At 38.1% G+C, this 19,318-nt stretch overlaps 1 protein-coding gene across 1 annotated transcript in view; it reads right to left on the reverse strand.

The window, feature by feature from the left end:
* Nucleotides 1-19,318, reverse strand: part of SPTLC3 (serine palmitoyltransferase long chain base subunit 3) — a 179,058-nt gene that overhangs the window by 85,358 nt on the left and 74,382 nt on the right. Inside the window, 2 exon segments of the mRNA XM_003411470.4 lie at nt 4,904-4,997; nt 7,955-8,079. Of these exon segments, the coding sequence (XP_003411518.3) occupies nt 4,904-4,997; nt 7,955-8,079 (219 nt within the window).

Consider the following 19,318-nt stretch of genomic DNA (forward strand, 5'->3'; position numbering starts at 1 on the left):
CCTAAGGCCTGGCTACTTGAAGTGTGGTGCTCAGAATGACAGCATCAGCATCTCCTGGGAGCTGGTTAGAAATGCAGAATCACAGGCCCTTCCCAAACCTACTGAGTCAGTGTGCATGTTAAGCAGATGCCCAGGTAACTCATGAGGACATTGACATTTGAGAAGCATGTGTAAAGTCTACTATTAAAGCCTACTATTGAAGCCGGCAGATTCTGTGAAAAAATAACTGTCCTGATTTTTCCAAATCTCTGAAAGATGGTGAGCTTTCTAGAGAGTTAAAACTTACCCAGGGAATAGATAAGGTATTACTGGAATGCAACTGGAATCGTGTCCTGGGATAACCAAAGGTGTTAATACACTCAGTCCCAGGCTATGTGTTTACAGAAGGCCTCCAAGTACCCCATGGAGACTCCTATTACCTCAAAATGCACGGAATTGTGAGGGACGTACTTGTTTGTCCCTGGTTGGAGCTGACTCTATTTCTCAGGCTGTGAAATGGACTTAAGAGTCTATTTTGTGGCACACAACTAATCACAAAAACAACCTAAGGATTGCTTCTCTTACGAAGCTCACCACAGTAGAAAATGCAAAGAGATATTCTTAGCACTTAGCTAGAGAGAATTCGGAGACCAAAGTTTAACATTATGGGTTGAAATCCAGGCTACTAACATGATAAGGCTCCATTAGCTATCACACTGGATTGACTTTTTTTTTTTTATTCACTTTTATTGAGCTTCAAGTGAACATTTACAAATCAAGTCAGACTGTCACGTATAAGTTTATATACATCTTACTCCGTACTCCCACTTGCTCTCCCCCAATGAGTAAGCCCTTCCAGTCTCTCCTTTTGTGACGATTTTGCCAGCTTCCAACTCTCTCTATCCTCCCATCCCCCCTCCAGACAGGAGATGCCAACACAGTCTCAAGTGTCCACCTGATATAATTAGCTCACTCTTCATCAGCATCTCTCTCCTACCCACCGTCCAGTCCCTTTCATGTCTGATGAGTTGTCTTCGGGGATGGTTCCTGTCCTGTGCCAACAGAAGGTTTGGGGACCATGACCACCGGGATTCCTCTAGTCTCAGTCAGACCATTAAGTATGGTCTTTTTATGAGAATTTGAGGTCTGCATCCCACTGATCTCTGCTGTGCTCCCTGTCAGGGCAGTCATCGTGGCCGGGCACCTACTAGTTCTTCTGGTCTCAGGATGACGTAGGTCTCTGGTTCATGCGGCCCTTTCTGTCTCTTGGGCTCTTAGTTGTCGTGTGACCTTGGTGTTCTTCATTCTCCTTTGCTCCAGGTGGGTTGAGACCAATTGATGCATCTTAGATGGCCGCTTGTTAGCATTTAAGACCCCAGACACCATATTTCAAAGTGGGATGCAGAATGTTTTCATAATAGAATTATTTTGCCAATTGACTTAGAAGTCCCCTTAAACCATGGTCCCCAAACCCCTGCCCTTGCTCCGCTGACCTTTGAAGCATTCATTTTATCCCGGAAACTTCTTTGCTTTTGGTCCAGTCCAATTGAGCTGACCTTCCATGTATTGAGTGTTGTCCTTCCCTTCACCTAAAGCAGTTCTTATCTTGAATTGACTTTTACATTTACAAAGGTACACAAGACTCCATAGCTTTCTGGGTCCTACATATGGCCTGTTGTTAACTGGACTTCGCCAATGGTTAAGAACGGTAGCAAATGCTGTGTATGACTTGCCTATCTTCCCTCCAACCAGCCTGCTATTGCAAACGCTGGCCATTCTTTGTCCAACAGCTTATTTTGTGACTGTGGGAACATACTTGACCTCAGCAGGAGACAACCTCCAACCACCATGTATGGAAATTGGTGGATAAATACCCCAGCTCCCTCACCCTGCAGTCCTGTCTACATCGGCTCCCAGAGCTTCCAGCGGGATTGAGCTCCAGTTGTCCACTGTGGTTACCTGCTGGACAGCACACACTTTTTTCACTGCTTTCTCTTCTCTGTCTCCATTCCCTGCTCACATATCATTGCTTCCTGGGATCACCTCCTAAATAGACTTGCGCTTAAATCCTTGTCTCAGGGTCTACTCCTGGGAGGAACCAACCAAGACAAAAGCAACAGACTTGGGTTTACATTTTTACTCCCACCATTTGTTCTCTGTGTGCCCTTAGCGAGTCATTAATCCCTTCGAGCATCAGTTTTCTCATTAATAAGATAGGGATGATCATGAGAACTACGTATCCCAGTTGTTGTTAAAATCAAAGGAACTAATTATGTAAAGTGCTTAACATAGTTCCTGGCACCAATAATGCTGAATAGATAATAGTTATGGAAACACTATTGTCCATACTTGCATCCAGAAAGAGCTAATCTATGGTGACAAAGGATTCTGGTGCCCTGTTTTGAATTTAGCACATGTATGCTAAAAGTGTTCTTCTGAGTCTTTCGCTTTTCCTTAGGGAATAGTGCTTTCCTTTGTGTGTTCTGATTTTGCTCCCTTCCAGAACTTTCCTTCATTTTATTCTTCTCTGTTCCTCATTTTGGTTTTGTTGGAAATTAAAAGAACAAAAACAAAAAGCCCAAAAATGTTGCCATTGAATCGATTTCAATTCATGGCAACACCGTGTGTGTCAGAGCAGAACTGCATTTCACGAGATTTTCAACGGCTGTGATCTTTGGGCGTCGATTGCCAGGTCTTCCTTCCAGGGCACCTCTGGGTAGATTCAAACTGCCAACCGCTTGATTAGTAGCCAAACACTTAACTGTTCGTGCCCCCTAAGGATTTCTTACAGGAAACAGAGAGGAGCAAATAATGAATCGCTTGAAGTCAATGGTCAAGCCTTTTCACACAGGATTCAGTTTATTAGGATGGTTCGAGTAGGTTTAACTACACTTTAGGTATATTTTTCCTACATAGAATTAAAAAATTCAAGGGTACAGAATTCTTATGGATTGTTAGCTGCCCTACATAACAAAGGGTTTCCACTGGTGCTAACCAACAAAAATAGAACCTCCTCTCCACCAAAAGTCAGGGAGTATTGCTAAGGCGTAAGCAGAAGGCACAAGGTAGAGGAAAGTACAGGAGAGCAGAGCAAGTTGAGTTGTATGAAATCCCATGATTCGGTGCTTAAGAGCATTCCAGGTTAGGTGGCTATTCTCAAAAACCTGCCTTACAAGTTATTAGCTGGCCACATGCCTCCTGTATACACAGGAAAGCGACTTTACATCTTCCACAGATCCTTCAGCCACCTGCACACTATCATTCTAGTCTGTGTGGATGCAGAATAAGAGCCAAAACATCACTGTGTTTAGTATTATCCCGAGAATAGTGGAGCAAGAGAGAGCAAGTAGCAACTGATGCTGTACATGTTATGAATTTATTTAATTCTTTCCCCTTCCACTCAACTCATCTCCCTCACTTCTCAGGAAAGAAGCCACTCTAGGACCCTGGAAACGACCCCGCTCTGGAAGGTGGTCATTTTCATGATGTAAATACAGCAGCAGAGAGAGTACGGTCATGCAGTTTAAAAGTTATACCGAACATGTTGGTGAGTGGGAATGAGGGCTTTGTGTATCTGAGATGAAGTTTGTCTATCCTTGCTTCTAAGAAGTATTCTGGCTGTATTTCCTCCAGAACACATTTGTTCATTCTTCTGAAGTCCATGGTGTATTCAATATTCTTCTCCAACACCACAATTCAAATGTATCAATTCTTTTTCAGTCTTCTTTTTCATTGTCCAGCTTTCCCACGCATATGAGGTTATTGAAAAGACCGTGGCTTGGGCCAGGCCCAACTTTGTTATCAAAGTGACATTTTTGCTTTTTTAACACTTTAAAGAGGTCTTTTGCAGCAGATTTGCCCAATGCAGTATGTCATTTGATTTTTTGACTGGTGCTTCCATGAGTGTCAATTGTTTATCCAAGAAGAATGGAATCCTTGACAACTTCAATTTCTTCATCAATTTACACAATTTTTTTTTTAATATTATCTAACTTGCTGCTTGTATTCTAATTTTGTGAATTGATCCAATAATGTCCTTTGTGGCATTTTCCCCTCTCTTTCAGAATCCAGCCTAGAATCAGGTATTCCATCTAGTTATCAAGGCTCGTCAGCATCCTGTAACCTGGATCATTTCCTTAGCCTTCCTTTGTATTTTATTATATGAACAAGTTTAGGGAACACAATCCCTTTTCTTTCTTTTCTCTCTTTTTAACATAAAATTTCTAATTTGAGGTTGTCCAATGGTCCCTCATGATTAGATTCAGGTCATTCATTCTGATCTAAGTAATGTATAAATGATATTGACTTCTTCCTAATCCATGCTGTCCTGTTGAGCCACAAAAAAAAAAGAAGAAATAGCCTTTTGCCTCCTCCTCACCACCCAGCCACACAGCTCTGAGCCTGAAAGGGCATTGCAACACAGTTGAGTAAACGATTTGAGTGGGGTTGTGTGAGTATTCTGTGGGTGGGGAGAGTCAAAGGAGGCATGATGCTGAAGACCGTAACATAAAAAACAAGTCTTTAAACTTTCCTGAGGCAGAGTTATAGAAAGTGGAGAGTTATAACACTTCTGATAGTTAAATGACAATTCTAAGAGATCAACCATGTCACCAGAGACCTCATTGCAAGACCACTAATAATAATGACACTAATGTGTTTTGGTTACACTTAGCAATCTGGATGTTTAATGCACTTCAACCATTTGTTCCAGGTCACTAGAGGTTAACAAGACAGTAGTGAATATAAACATAATTGTGTTGGAAAAGAGGGTCCAATAAATCAGACAGAATTTATTGGTAATTTCACACATGATGTGTTTTAGACTAAGTTCCCAGTTTGAAGCGCAAGGGCAAAACCCCATCAATAATCTTTACGTTCTTCTAGAAGCAAGCCGACACTGTTGAATAAACACATTGATACTCACTGTTGTGTTTGAAGACCCGTATGGTTGCACCTGAGAGTCGGGCCCCAAGAACAAGAGATGTGTGGTTCAGCTCATCACTTAAAATGAGGCATCCCTGTGCAGAAAACAAGCACACAAAACACAAGCCTGTAAGTAAAATCAAAGAAAAATAACTTGTGGGAACAGGAAAATATTCCAAGAACTATAGCAGATTCTTTTAAAAGTCCTTAATTTTAAAAGGCCAAGAGTTCAACCTGGTGTCTATAGGGATAAAATCCATATAGAATTTGCTGATGAAAATGGGAAGTATTTGGAGGAGTTACATCTTTGCTTAAGCATTTATATGAGGGCTTCAAACTAATTCATTCTGGTTCCAACCTCTGCTGAGAATTTGCATTTCTAACACGTTCCCAGGCGATGCTAATTCCGAGAACCACTAGTAAAGCAGTGGTTCTCAAAATTTATTATACATAAGAGTCAAGTGGGGATCATGCTACTATGTAGGATCTGATTCAGTATATCTAGGGGTGGAAATGCAAATTTTCAGCAGGTGTTTGAATTGGAATGAACTGGTTCGAAGCCCTGATTTACATGTAGTTTTCTGCAAAGATGCTAATACAAAATCTTGTAAGGATCAAAAGGATTTGTGTTTGTCAGGAAAACTAATATACTTTGGGTGAACTTGCTGGAGCTCTTCAGTCCAATGCTGGATTCTTTTGGATGGTTTTGGTATACTACTACTAGAAGGGAGGGGGATGGATCAACTGGATTTTCTCCAAGACATTTCAAGCTACCATTTTCTGATTCTTCTCTACGGCATTAATGTTCCGCATAGAGAGAAGCATCACTACTTTATAGTTAAAAACTTTGGATTTGGAAAAGTATGGACAGCAACTCGATTTGAAGTAGAAAAATTCAGTCTAATTTACTGCTTATAAATCACTGTTTATGAAAGTACTTTTCTTTTTTAATTTAAAATTCTGAAATTATAATATCATTTGAATATACCAAACATGACTTTCCTTTTTTTTAATTCTAAAATATAAAATATAGTTTTTATAAAATTATAGCAGACATTTGTCTTTTGTGGCCATGTGGAATCTTTTAATTCTCCCTTATATTTTCGTAATTTTACACATGATGTGTTTTAAGTTTTTGAAACAAATATCAGCAAAATTTCTACATCTCCAAACTCTAGATGTATGTGTGTGTTTATGTGTGTGAGTAAGTAATTTTTTTTGTGAAACATTTGAGAGTGACACATAAACCTCATGCTATTTCTGCTCTAAACTCAGTAGAATGTATTTCCTAAGAACAGGGCCATTCTCTTACAAAATCACAATGTAATTATCACAGCCAAGGTGGTCAGTGTTTATACAATTCTATTATCAAATACTCATCACCTGCCTGTCAGTTTGTTGTACTGTGGTGGCTTGTGTGTTGTGATATTGGAAGCTATGCTACAAAAAAAAAAACAGTCATTTTAAATACCAGCAGAGTCACTGATGGTTGACAGGTTTAATGGAGCTTCCAGACTAAGACAGGCTAGGAAGAAAGACCTGAGGACCAACTTCCAAATATAAGCCAATAAAAACTTATGGATCACAACAGAATATTGTCCAAATTGCTTGCTTTGAATATGTCATCAGTAGGGATCAATCACTGGAGGAGGACGTCATGTTTGATGATGTAGAGGGCTAGTGAGGGCGTGGGAGACTCAGTGAGACGGAGTGGCATAACAGACAAAACAATGAACTAGAACATGCTGTTGATCATGAGATGATGCAGGGCTGGGCAGCGTTTTGTTCTGCTGTACATAAGGTCACCAGGAGTTGGAGTTGACCCTATGACATCTATTTATCATTTAATACACAGTTCAAATTCAAATTTCCCTAGCTGACCTAATAATGTCCTTGGTGGCTATTTTCTTTCCTTCTGTTTTTTTTTTTTCCTTCAATGCAGAAACCAATCAAAGATCACACAATGCATTACGCTATCATAAATGCTATTTTTTTAAACATAAATCTAATTATCACACTTGCTTACTTAAAATGAATCAGCCAGCTCCTCATTTTTCTCAGGATGTATTGCAAATACTTTAGCATGATTTATACTATAAGGCCTTCATCTCTGATCTCGTCTTCTACCAGTATCCTATGTTCTAGGTCCTCCAAACCTCTGTGGTTTGTGCATGGTACTACCTTTTCCTCATCCTAAGGAAACAACTTACTTATCCATTAAGATTCTATTCTAATGCCACCTGTTTGCACAGGCATCTCAGGCTTCAACAAGAAGAATTTGGGGCAGTCCTTTTGTCCTTCCCCATGTATGTGCATACCTTTTTTGTAGCATTCATCCTATTTTATTTAATGTGTTGTTTCTGTTACTAGACTATCAACTACACAATTTGTGAGACATAGATCTTACCACCTTTGTATGCCATGTATCTTATCTTGCCTCATATCAGGAAGAGTAGATTCTCAGTAAGTGGTTTATTGATTGAATAAATTAATGAATGACACTGGCAAATATTTCATGCCAAGTAAAAGCTTAATAAGTATTTGCTGGCTATACTGGACCCCTGGTTGCCCAGTGGTTAAGGTGTGTGAGACTGTTAACCAAAATATCAGTGTTTCAAACCCACCAGCTGCTCTGTGGGAGGAAGATGTGGCAGTTTGTTTCCATAAAGATTTACAACTTTGGAAACCCTATGGGGCAGTTCTACTCAGTCCCATAGAGTCACTATGATTTGGAATCAGCTTGACGGCAATGGGTTTGGCTTTTGGTTTTTTGGCTGCATTGCAAGTGGGGACTCAGGAACTTAAAAAAAGCTAAATGACTTTGCTAAACCATCTTTGAAGACTAATTTTGGTCCACATCTAGGGCTTCGATTATATATGTAGGAATATCATGATGAAGAGATCTTCTGGACAAATGGTACATTTATTCAAGAATCTGGATATCCAACCAGCTTTTTCTAAGCAATAATCATACTTCTATCAAAAGATCTGCTCAGAGTTACAATTCTTAAGAATAATACAGCAGAAGACAATATTGTTAACACATTCTCACCTTTCCAACTAGTGCAGGGATATTCATTGAGTTAGTTGCAAATCCCATCCCAAAGACCATAGCTGCTTCTACGTTCAGGAACTTAGCCACAAGGTCCTCCAGCTCTTTGTGCTTATCCAAGGTACCTGCACATGAAATGATATGAGGAGTGAGCCTTCTCTTTTCAACATATCAAAGATTGAAAACTCAAATTCCAGTATATACCTATTACCAGAAAACATGTACAAGAACGAACATAGCCGGAATATTTGTAACAGCCTCAATCTAGAAACAACTCAAATGTTCATCTATGGAGTGGACGAATACACGGCGGTGCTTTTATACAATGGAATTCAGCAGAGCAATGAGAAAAAACAAACTAGTGCGTGGACGAATCTTACAAATAATGATGTTGAGTGAAAGAAGTTGGGCTTTTAAAAAAGTAAGATACTAAACCCAAAAACATCCAAGCTCACTGCTGTCGAGTTGATTCTGACTCATAGTGACCCTATAGGGTTTCCAAAGAGTGTTTGGTGGATTTGAACTGCCAGCCTTTTGGTTAGCAGCTGTAGCTCACTGCAGCTCTTAAACAGTGCACCACCAAGGCTCCAGCAGACACTAGGAGACCATTCAGATGAAGTTTACAAACAGATGGAACTAATCTATAGTGTTAGAAGTCAGGAGGCTCACTACTTTTGGTGGGTGCACAAGGAGGATTTTGAGATTCTGGAAATGTTTTGATTCTTGATCTGAGTACTAGTTACACAGGTATGTTTGCTTTGTGAAAATACATTGAGCTAAATACTTTTGAATGGTACCCTTTTTTGTTTTATAATGCAATAAAATTTACAAAAAAACACCACAGTTTCTCTTTCCTCCATTCATCATCTCACAAGTAATTAAATTATCACCCTTCAGAAGAGGTCCCCCACATCTAAATAAAAGCAGATCCCATGACTTCCAAGTAATAAAACTAGTTATAATTTATTGAAACTTTAGAATGTACTTGATACTATGCTAAGTCCATTGTTTAGGTTATATCATTTAATCTTAAAAGCCCAGTAATGCAGATATTATTACCTTACAGATAAGAAAACTGAAGTTTAAAGAGTTTACAGATAAAAACCATCAGAGATAATTAGTTTAACTCCAAAGTTTATGTTTTTAACTACTCTGCTAGCTAAGAGATGCTTGCTGTATGTTTGCTCTCTGACCCCTTCTTAAACATAACCCCTCATGCCTTACTGACAGCAAATTTTAATGCTTTCCATATTTTTCTTTTTGCTACCCCTCTGACTTCTAGAGCTATGCTACCCAATATGGTGGGTCTAGCCACATGTGGCTAGTGCTGCAGAAGAGATGATTTTTTAATTTTATTTAGTTAAATTTAAATTAAAAAACTGAAGCACTGAAAAATATTTTGCTAAATACAACTTTATTATTTTGGTAGAATTATGTTTTGATATATATCGATGTTAGTAGAGACATACCAACAGAAGTGGCGGAGGGAGGAGCATATCAGGAATAGACTTATTATGTTAGGGATGATGGTAACAGTTATTCATATGCTAGACACTGTAGTAATTGTAAGTAAGGTAATGTAACATATGTGGTAATCCCTAAGAAACAACTTAGAAGAAATACTCCAGAGAAAAGAAGCAAGTTAACAAAAAGATTCACCACAGCAAAACACCCAAATGCAACCAACCAAACAAAAAATAATAAATAATCAAGATATAAAACAGTCAAAAAGCAAATAACAAAATGAGTGAGGTAGATAACTTGGTTTCAGTAACAACCTTAAATGTAAATGCTCTAAATACCCCATGCAACAGGTAGAGAGCGGCAAAATGGATAAAAGAAAACATGACCCATCATTTTGCTGTCTACAAGAAACCCACTTTAAACACAAGGACACAAACAGACTGAAAAATATTTCAAGCAACTAGTAAACAAAAAAGAACAGAGGTGGCCATACTGATATCAGATTAAAAAAAACAGCTTTAAAACAAAACCTGTTACAAGAGATAAATAAGGACAAAAGGGTCAATTCAACAGGCATATATAACAATTACAAATATATATATGCACCTAATTGCAATGCACCAAATACGTGAAACAAACTCTGACTAATATAAAGGAGGAATAGAAAACTCTATGATAATAGTAGGGAACTTCGACATATCACTTTCAATTATACATAGAACATCTAAAAAGAAAATCACTAAAGACATTAAGAACTTAAATAAAACCATAATCCAATTGGAACTACTGGATATATATAGAACACTCAACAACAGAACAATACCCATTCTTCTCCACTGTACGTGAATCGTTTTCCAGAATAGACCGTATGTTAGATTCCAAAACAAGTCTCAGCAATTTTAAAAAAGACCAAAAACATACAAAGCATATTCTTGGACCATAACAGCATGAAACTAGAAATCAACAACAGGTTAAATAAGGAAAAATAAAATTACATAGAAACTAAATAATGGAAATCCTGGTGGCATAGTGGTTAAGAGCTATGGCTGCTAACCAAAAGGTCAGCAGTTCGAATCCACCAGGCCCTCCTTGGAAACTCTGTGGGGCAGTTCTACTCTGTCCTATAGGGTCATTATGAGCCATCTTCTTGGACTGTAACAGAGTGAAACTAGGAATCAACAACAAGTTAAGTAAGGAAAAAATTACATGGAAACTAAATAATATATTACTAAAAATTATTTGGTCATACAAGAAATAGTGAAATTAAAAAATTCCTAGAATCAAATGAATGTGAAAACACAACATATCAAAACCTTTGGGACACAGCAAAAGCAGTACTCAGAGGAAAATTTATAGCAATAAATGCTTACATTAAAAAAGAAGATCCAAAATCACTAACTTAAACAGACAATGTGAACAAATATAAAAGAAAGAGCAAAAGCCAAAAGCAACCAGAAAAAAAGGCAGAAATAAATGAATTAGAAAACAGAAAAATAGTTGAAAGAATTAACAAAACCAGACGCTGGTTCTCTGAAAGGATCAACAGAATGTATAAACCACTGGCTAGATTGACAAAAGAAAAAATCTGGAAGAGCCAAATGACCAAACTAAATGAAACTGTTGACATTACAACCAATTCAACAGAGATAAAGAAGATCATAACTGATGACTGTGGGAAATTATAGTCTAACAAATTTGAAAACCTACAGGAAATGGACAAATTCTCAGAAACAAACTACCTATCCAAAGTAACACAAACAGAGGTAGAAAATTTAAACAGACTAATCACAAAAGAAGAGATTGAAGATGTCATCAAGAAAATACAACAACAAAAAAAAAGCCCACAAACAAAAAGTCAGGACCAGGTGGCTACACTTGAGAATCTACCAAACATTCAAACATAAGTTGGCACCGATCCTACTCAATCTCTTCAAAAACATAGAAGAGGAAGGAAAACTACCAAATTCCTTCTAGGAAGCCAACAAAACTGTGATACCAAAAAGAAAACTACAGCCCAACATCCTTTGCAAACATAGATGTAAATTTTTCAACAAACTTCTAGCCAACAGGCTACAGCAACATATCAAAAGATCATATACCATGATCAAGTGGGATTCATACCAGGATTACAAACTTGGTTCAACATCAGAAAATCAATCAATGTAATTGACATAAGTAAAACAAAGGAAAAGAACCACATGATTATATCAATCAATGCAGAAAAGATATTTGATAAAATTCAACACACTTTCCTAATAAAAACCCTGAGCAAATAGGAATAAAAGGGAAATTATTCATCTTAGTTAAGTGCATATATGAGAAACCAACAGCCAACATCATACTTAATTGAGAAAGGCCGAGAACCTTCCCTCTGAGAATGGGAATGAGACAAGGATGCCCATTATCATCACTCTTATTCAACATTGTACTGGAAGTCCAAGTCAGGGAAATAAGACAAGAAAGAGAAATAAAAGGTACCCAGATTGGAAAAGAAGAAATAAAATTATCACTATTTGCACATGACATGATTCTATACATCAAACCAAAAAAACCAAACCCCTTCCTGTTGAGTCAATTTCGACTCATTGTGACCCTACAGGACAGAGTAGAACTGCCCCATAGAGTAGGCAAGGAGCGCCTGGTGGATTCAAAATGCCAACTTTTTGGTTAGCAGCTGTAGCGCTTAACCACTACACCATGAGGGTTTCCATTCTGTATGTAGAAGACCCTCAATAACCCACAAGAAAAGTGCTGAAACTAAGAATTTAGCAAAGTTGCAGAATACAAGATCAACACACAAAAGTCAGTTGGGTTCCTCTACACTAACAGAGACTACTCTGAAAAAGAAATGAGAAAATAATACCATTTACAATAGCCCCCAAATCAATAAAATACTTAGGGATTAACTTAACAAGGGACATAAAACAGTTATACGATGAGAATTATAAAACACTGCTATAAAAGACTAAAAGAAACCTACAAAAATGGAAAGACAGTCCATGCTTGTTGTTCTTGTCAGGTGTGTTGAGTCGGTTGCGACTCATAGTGATCTCACGCACCACAGAACAAAACACTGCCCTGTCCTGCGCCATGCTCACAATTGTTGTTATTCTTGAGCCCATTGTTACAGCCACTGTGTCAATCCATCTCATTGAGGGTCTTTCTCTTTTCTGCTGACCCTGTACTTTACACCAAGCATGATGTCTTTCTCCAGGGACTGATCCCTTCTAACAACATGTCCAAAGTATGTAAGACGCAGTCTCGCCATCCTTGCTTCCAAGGAGTATTCTGGTTGTACTTCTTCCAAGACAGATTTGTTTGTTTTTTGGCAGTCCGTGGTATATTCAACATTCTTCACCAACACAATTCAAAGGCGTCAATTCTTCTTCGGTCTTCTTTATTTATTGTAAAGCTTTCACATGCATATAACGCAATTGAAAATAGCATGGCTTGGGTCAGGCTCACCTTAGTCTTCGAGGTGACATCTTTGCTTTTCAACACTTTAAAGAGGTCCTTTTCAGCAGGTTTGCCCAACGCAATGCATCTTTTGATTTTTGACTGCTGCTTTAATGGGCGTTGATTGTGAATCCGAGTAAAATGAAATCCTTGACAACTTCCGTTGTTTCCCTGTTTATCATAATGTCGCTTATTGGTCCAGTTGTGAGAATTTTTGTTTTCTTTATGTTGAGGCGTAATCCATACTGAAGGCTGTAATCGTTGATCTTCATCAGTAAATGCTTCAAGTCCTCTTCACTTTCAGCAAGCAAGGTTGTGTCATCTGCATAATGTAGGTTGTTATGTTAATGAGCCTTCCTCCAATCCTGATGCCCCATTTTTCTTCATATAGGCCAGCTTCTCAGATTATTTGCTCAGAATACAGATTGAACAGGTATGGTGAAAGAATACAACCCTGAGACACACCTTTCCTGACCTTAAACCACATAGTATCCCCTCGTTCTGTCCGAACAACCACCTCTTGATCTATGTACAGGTTCCTCATGAAAACAAGTAAGTGTTCTGGAATTCCCATTCTTACCAATGCTATCCATAATTTGTTAGGATCCACAAAAGCCTTTGCATAGTCAATAAAACAGATGAACATCTTCTGGTATTCTGTACTTTCAGCCAGGATCCATCTGACATCAGCAGTGATATCAAGTTCCACGTCCTGTTCCGAATCCAGCCTGAATTTCTGACAGTTCCCTGTTGATACACTGCTGCAGCCACTTTTGAATGATCTTCAGCAAAATTTTGCTTGTGTGTGATATTAATGATATTGTTCGATAATTTCCACATTCAGTTGGATCACCTTTCTTGGGAATAGGCATAAATATGGATCTCTTCCAGTTGGTTGGCCAGGTAGCTATCTTACAAACTTCTTGGCATAGATGAGTGAACACTTCCAGTGCTGCATCTGTTTGTTGAAACATCTCAATTGGTGTACCATCAATTTCTGGAGCCTAGCTTTTCTCCAATGCCTTCAGTGCAGCTTGCACTTCTTGCTCATGTATAGTAAAGCTTAATATAGAGAAAATGTGAATACTACCTAAAGTGATGTACAGGTTCAATGCAATCCTAGCACAAATCCCAACAGCACTCTTTACTGAAATGGAAAAACTAATGACCAGCTTCATGTGGAAAGGAAAGAAACCCTGAATAGCCAAAGCAATATTGAAGAAAAAGAACAAAGCAGGAGCCCTCACATTCCCTGATACTGAAACATACTATACAGTGATTGGAATCAAAATAGCCTGGTGTTGGTTTGATATACACATAGACAAGTGGAATAGAATTGAGAACTCAGAACTAAACCCAAACATCTATGGACAACTGATCTTCAACAAGGGATCAAAGTCCATTCAGTGGGGAAGAGATATACTCTTTAATAAATAGTGCTGGAAAAGCTGAATATCCACCTGCAGAAAATTGAAACAGGAACCATACCTCATACCGAATACAAAAACTAACTCAAAATGGATCAAAGACCTAAATGTCAAGCCTAAAACCAGAATGTTCCTGGAAGAAAATATAGGGAGAAAACTACAAGGCCTAATCTGCTGTAAAAATAGGATAATAAGCATTACAACAAATGCATGAATAGAAGAAGACAAAATAGATAAATAGGATCTCATAAAAATTATAAACTTCTGCTCATCAAAAGACATTAACAAAATAGTAAAAAAAGAACAAACATTCTGGGAAAAAGATTGTAGAAAAAGGCATATCAGATAAGATTCTAATCTCTAATATTTATAGAAACCTTCAAGAACTTAGTAACAAAAAGAAAAACAACGCAACTATAAAAGGACATGAAGAGAATCTTCACCAAAGAAGACATCCAAGAGCCAAGAAACACATGAAAAGATGCTCAAAATCATTAGCCATTACCCATTGCCCGTGAGCCAATTGTCATAGCAAACCTATAGGACAGAGTAGAACTTTCCCATAAGGTTTCCAAGGAGCAGCTGATGGATTCCAACTGCTGACCTTTTGGTTAGCAGCCCCGCTTTTAACAACTGGAGCATCAATGCCATTAGAGAGATGCAAATCAAAACTACATTGAGATACCATCCCATTCCTGCTAAAATGGCACTGATTAAAAAAACAGAAAACAACAAATATTGGCAAGGATGTGGGGAGATTGGAACCCTTATTCATTGCTGGCGGGACTGTAAAATGGTACAACCACTATGGAAAACAATTTGGTGCTTCCTCAAAAAACTAGAAATAAAGCTTCTTTATGATCCAGTAATCCCACTCCTGGGAATATATCCTACAGACCCAGAACTACTGATACAACAAGATATATGCACTCCTACTTTCATTGCAGCTTTATTCACAATAGCAAAACAATGGAAACAATGATAACAAGACAATAGATGAATAGATAAACAAATTGTGGTACATAGTGGAATACTACGCAACCATGAAGAACAAAGATGAAACATATAATATGGATGGACCTGAGGGTATAATGCAAAATGAAATAATTCAAGCATATAAGGACGAGTATTGTATGATACCTATTTTATAAGAAGACAAGAATAGATAAATATAGAGAGACCAATGTTCATTGGTGATTACTAAGGAGAAGAGAGTGGGAAGGTTAAGCACACTTTAGAACTTAGAGACTTGTTATATTTGGTGATGGGAAGTATGGCTCCAAGTGTGGAAATAGTGAGTGCAGCACAACTATAGTAAAGACGAGTGTTTGAGCACGAATAGAAGGGTATAGACATAATTAAAGAGAATGCCTGACAAACTGTGATAAATGTAACTAATGCCAATGAAAAATTATATGGAAATTTGTAAAAAAATTCAATAGGGGATATAAAATTTAGCAACAACAGCAATAACAAGTAAAAATATGTGCTTGGTTACATAGATATATCTAAAAACAAAAACAAAAAAAATGAACCCATTGCTGTTGAGTTGATTTCGATTCATAGTGACCCTATAGAATGAAGTAGAACTGCCCCACAGGGTTTCCAAGGAGCTATTGGTGTATTTGAACGGTGGATCTTTTGGTAAACAACCAAGCTGTTAACCAATGCACCACCAGGGCTCCACATAGATATGTAAGTATGCCTAAATATGTACAAGAAGGCATATATGAATAACTGTGGGTATATGTATACACATGTTTATGTGTGCTGCATATATTTTGAAGTATAAAATAAAGCACATATGGGGCATAGTTATGGCTACTTCCTAGATAGAACCAAACACTTCACAGGATTGGTCTACTGGGTTTGAGGGCTTAGGACCATAGTCTTGTGGGGCAACTCAGTCAATTAGTATAATATAGTCCATCAAGACAATGTTCTACATCCTGGTTTGATTAGTAGCATCTGGGGTCTTAAAAGCTTGTGAGTGACCATCTAAGATACAACTATTGGTCTCTACTTACCTGGAGCTAAAAAGAAAGAAGGAAACTAAAGACTCAAAGAAGAAACTAGTCTACAGAAGCAATAGTCTACACAAACGACGACATCACCTACCTTGAGACCAGAAGAACTAGATAGTGTCCGACTACCACTGCCTACCATTTCCACCAGAGACTCAATAAATGGTCCCAAATAGAACGAGAGAAAAATGTAGAATAAAATTCAAATTCCTAAAAAAAAAGGCCAGACTCACTGGACTGGTAGAGACTTAAATGAACCCCTGAGACTATTACCCTGAGATAATCCTTAAACTTGGAACTCAAACCACTCCCAGAGGTAACCTTTGAGCCAAACGACAGGTTGGCCCATAAAATAAATAATTATCACCTGTGAGCACTGTGCTTCTCAAAATAATCGTCTCGATGAAACCAAATGGTAAACATTTACCCTAGAGCAGCAACGAGAAGGCAAAGGGGTCAGGAAAGCTAGATTGATGGAAACGGAACAGCCAAAATGGAAATAATGAGAATGCTGATATATTGTGAATAATGTAACCAATGTCATTGAACAGTATGCAGAGAAATTGTTAAATGAAAACCTAATTTCCTGTGTAAACTTTCACCAAACACACACACACACACACACACACACAGCATGAGTACATAACCATTTGTCAGATTTGCTTTTCTCTAATGGAGATTGCATCCCAAAGGAAATGGTACTAAGAACAGGGAGTGAAAAAAACCACCGGCCTGGGCATAAGGAGCTTGGGTTCCCCTAACTAGCTGGGTGGCCTCTCGTCTCAGCCTCTGGAAAGATTAGAAGAGACACTGTTTTAAGCATCCTTGATGTTGTGAGAGCTCTTTCCTCCATGTACAGTGACCTTGTCCAAGTAAAAGCTCCCACTAACTCTCTAAGATCCATCTAAAATCTCCTCTTTTCTCTGATGCCTCTCTTAGCATCCTCAAGCAAAATTTATCATTTTCTTTTCTGAGATTGCATAACCTTTCTCTCATAACGATGATAGCACTTACTAAGTTGAACTGAGAATATTCACGGGGCAGTCCTCTCTGCTACAGAGAGAGTTCCTGGGGGGGCAGATAATTGTTCGAAATATTTGTCTTGGCCATCACAGCACGCAACACAGTACTGACACATAATAGATACTTGTAGAGTTACAGGCTGTCATGTGATGAAGAATAAAGATGGGCTAAGCCTGGTGGTGTAGTGGTTAAGTGCTATGGCTGCTAACCAAAAAGTCAGCAGTTCGAATCCACCAAGTGCTCCTTGGAAACTCTATGGAGCAGTTTCTACTCTGTTCTATAGGGTCGCTAAGAGTCGGAATTGACTAGATGGCAATGGGTTTGGTTTTGGTTTTAAGTCTACAGTAGGGAATAACACTGGGAACCTGGGTAAAGGGTATCTGGGAATATGATGCCAAGCACCCGTATATAATTTGAATGAATGACCTCAACTAAGCTATCTGTAGGTATGCATACTGTTCAGGTATCCCTCATGTGATTCAAGCATTAACCTTTTCTTTTCAAAGGAAGAAAATCTCCAAGTAGAGATGAGCTTTCTTTGGCAGAAGAATTAGTCTTCTAGTATTCCATGAGTTTGTTTTCTTAGAAGTGGATTTCTAACTAAGCATTGCTGGGCTAAATGCATACCATCACAAAGAGTTTGTAGATTATATGTATGCAAATAATATACTGCTACCACACACCCATTCTTATTCATTGGGTGTTTAAGGAAAAGAAAGACCAGGACTCCACACCCTTTTTGAGTAAAAGTGGTGGTAGGGGGAAGGAAACAAAAGCTTCTCTAGGATTTGCCTCAGTTTGACCTTTTCATGGAAGACTTCATAATGTCCATCAAGATATGTCCAGAGGTCAAAACAACTTAACTTTACTGATTTTCTGGGATGCCTGTCACTTATTTTCCATTTTTTATTTATAGACTCCATCTCCCAGGCATATGTGGTGTTTACCACACACTAAGTGAAATGTACTGAAAAATGTTTGATTAATTTAATCAAGAAACTACATTATAATTTAGAATGGCTGAATAATATGTTGACCAAATCCAGCAAATATATTTATTTAATTTGCTATTGTTGGAACTCACTCCCCCCACCTCCATTTTTACTATTATTAACTGCATTGCAATGAACATACATCTTTGAATACTTTTTCAAATATTTGTTAAGTAAAACCCCTGAAAATGGCTTAAATAGTTCAGTATTGGTATATTTCCAAATTGCCCCCCAATTTTCTCTATCAAAGTATATGCTCTTGTTGTTTTTAGGTGCTGTCAAGTTTGCTGGGATTCATAGCAACCCTATGAACAACAGAAAGAAACATTGCCTGGTCCTGTGCCATCCTCACAATCGTTGTTATGGTTGAGCACATTGTTTCAGCCACCGTGTCAATCCATCTCGCTGAATGTCTTCCTCTTTTTTGCTGACCTTCTACTTTACCAGGCACAATATCCTTCTCCAGGGACTTATCCCTCCTGATAACATGTCCGAAGTATGTGAGACGAAGTCTAGCCATTCTTGATTCTAAGGAGCATTCTGGCTGTACTCCTTCCAAGAGAGATTTTTTATTCTTTCAGCAGTCTATGGAATATTCAATATTCTTCACCAACACCATAATTCAAAGGCATCAATTCTTCTTCTATCTTTCTTATTCATTGCCCAGCTTTCTCATGTGTATGAGGAGATTGGAAATGCAATGGCTTGGTCAGGTTTACCTTAGTCTTCAAGGTGACATCTTTGCATTTTAACACTTTGAAGTGGTCTTTTGCAGCAGATTTACCCAATGCAATGCATTGTTTGATTTCTTAACTGTTGCTTCCATGAGTGTTGACTGTGAATTCGAGTAAAATTAAATCCTTGGCAACTTCAATCTTTTCTCCGTTTATCATGATGTTGCTTACTGGTCCAGTTGTGAGGATTGTTGTTTTCTTTATGTTGAGGTGTAATCCATACTGAAGGTTGTAGTCCTTGATC

Source organism: Loxodonta africana, chromosome 24 (genome assembly GCF_030014295.1).
Source record: "Loxodonta africana isolate mLoxAfr1 chromosome 24, mLoxAfr1.hap2, whole genome shotgun sequence".
NCBI lineage: Eukaryota > Metazoa > Chordata > Mammalia > Proboscidea > Elephantidae > Loxodonta > Loxodonta africana.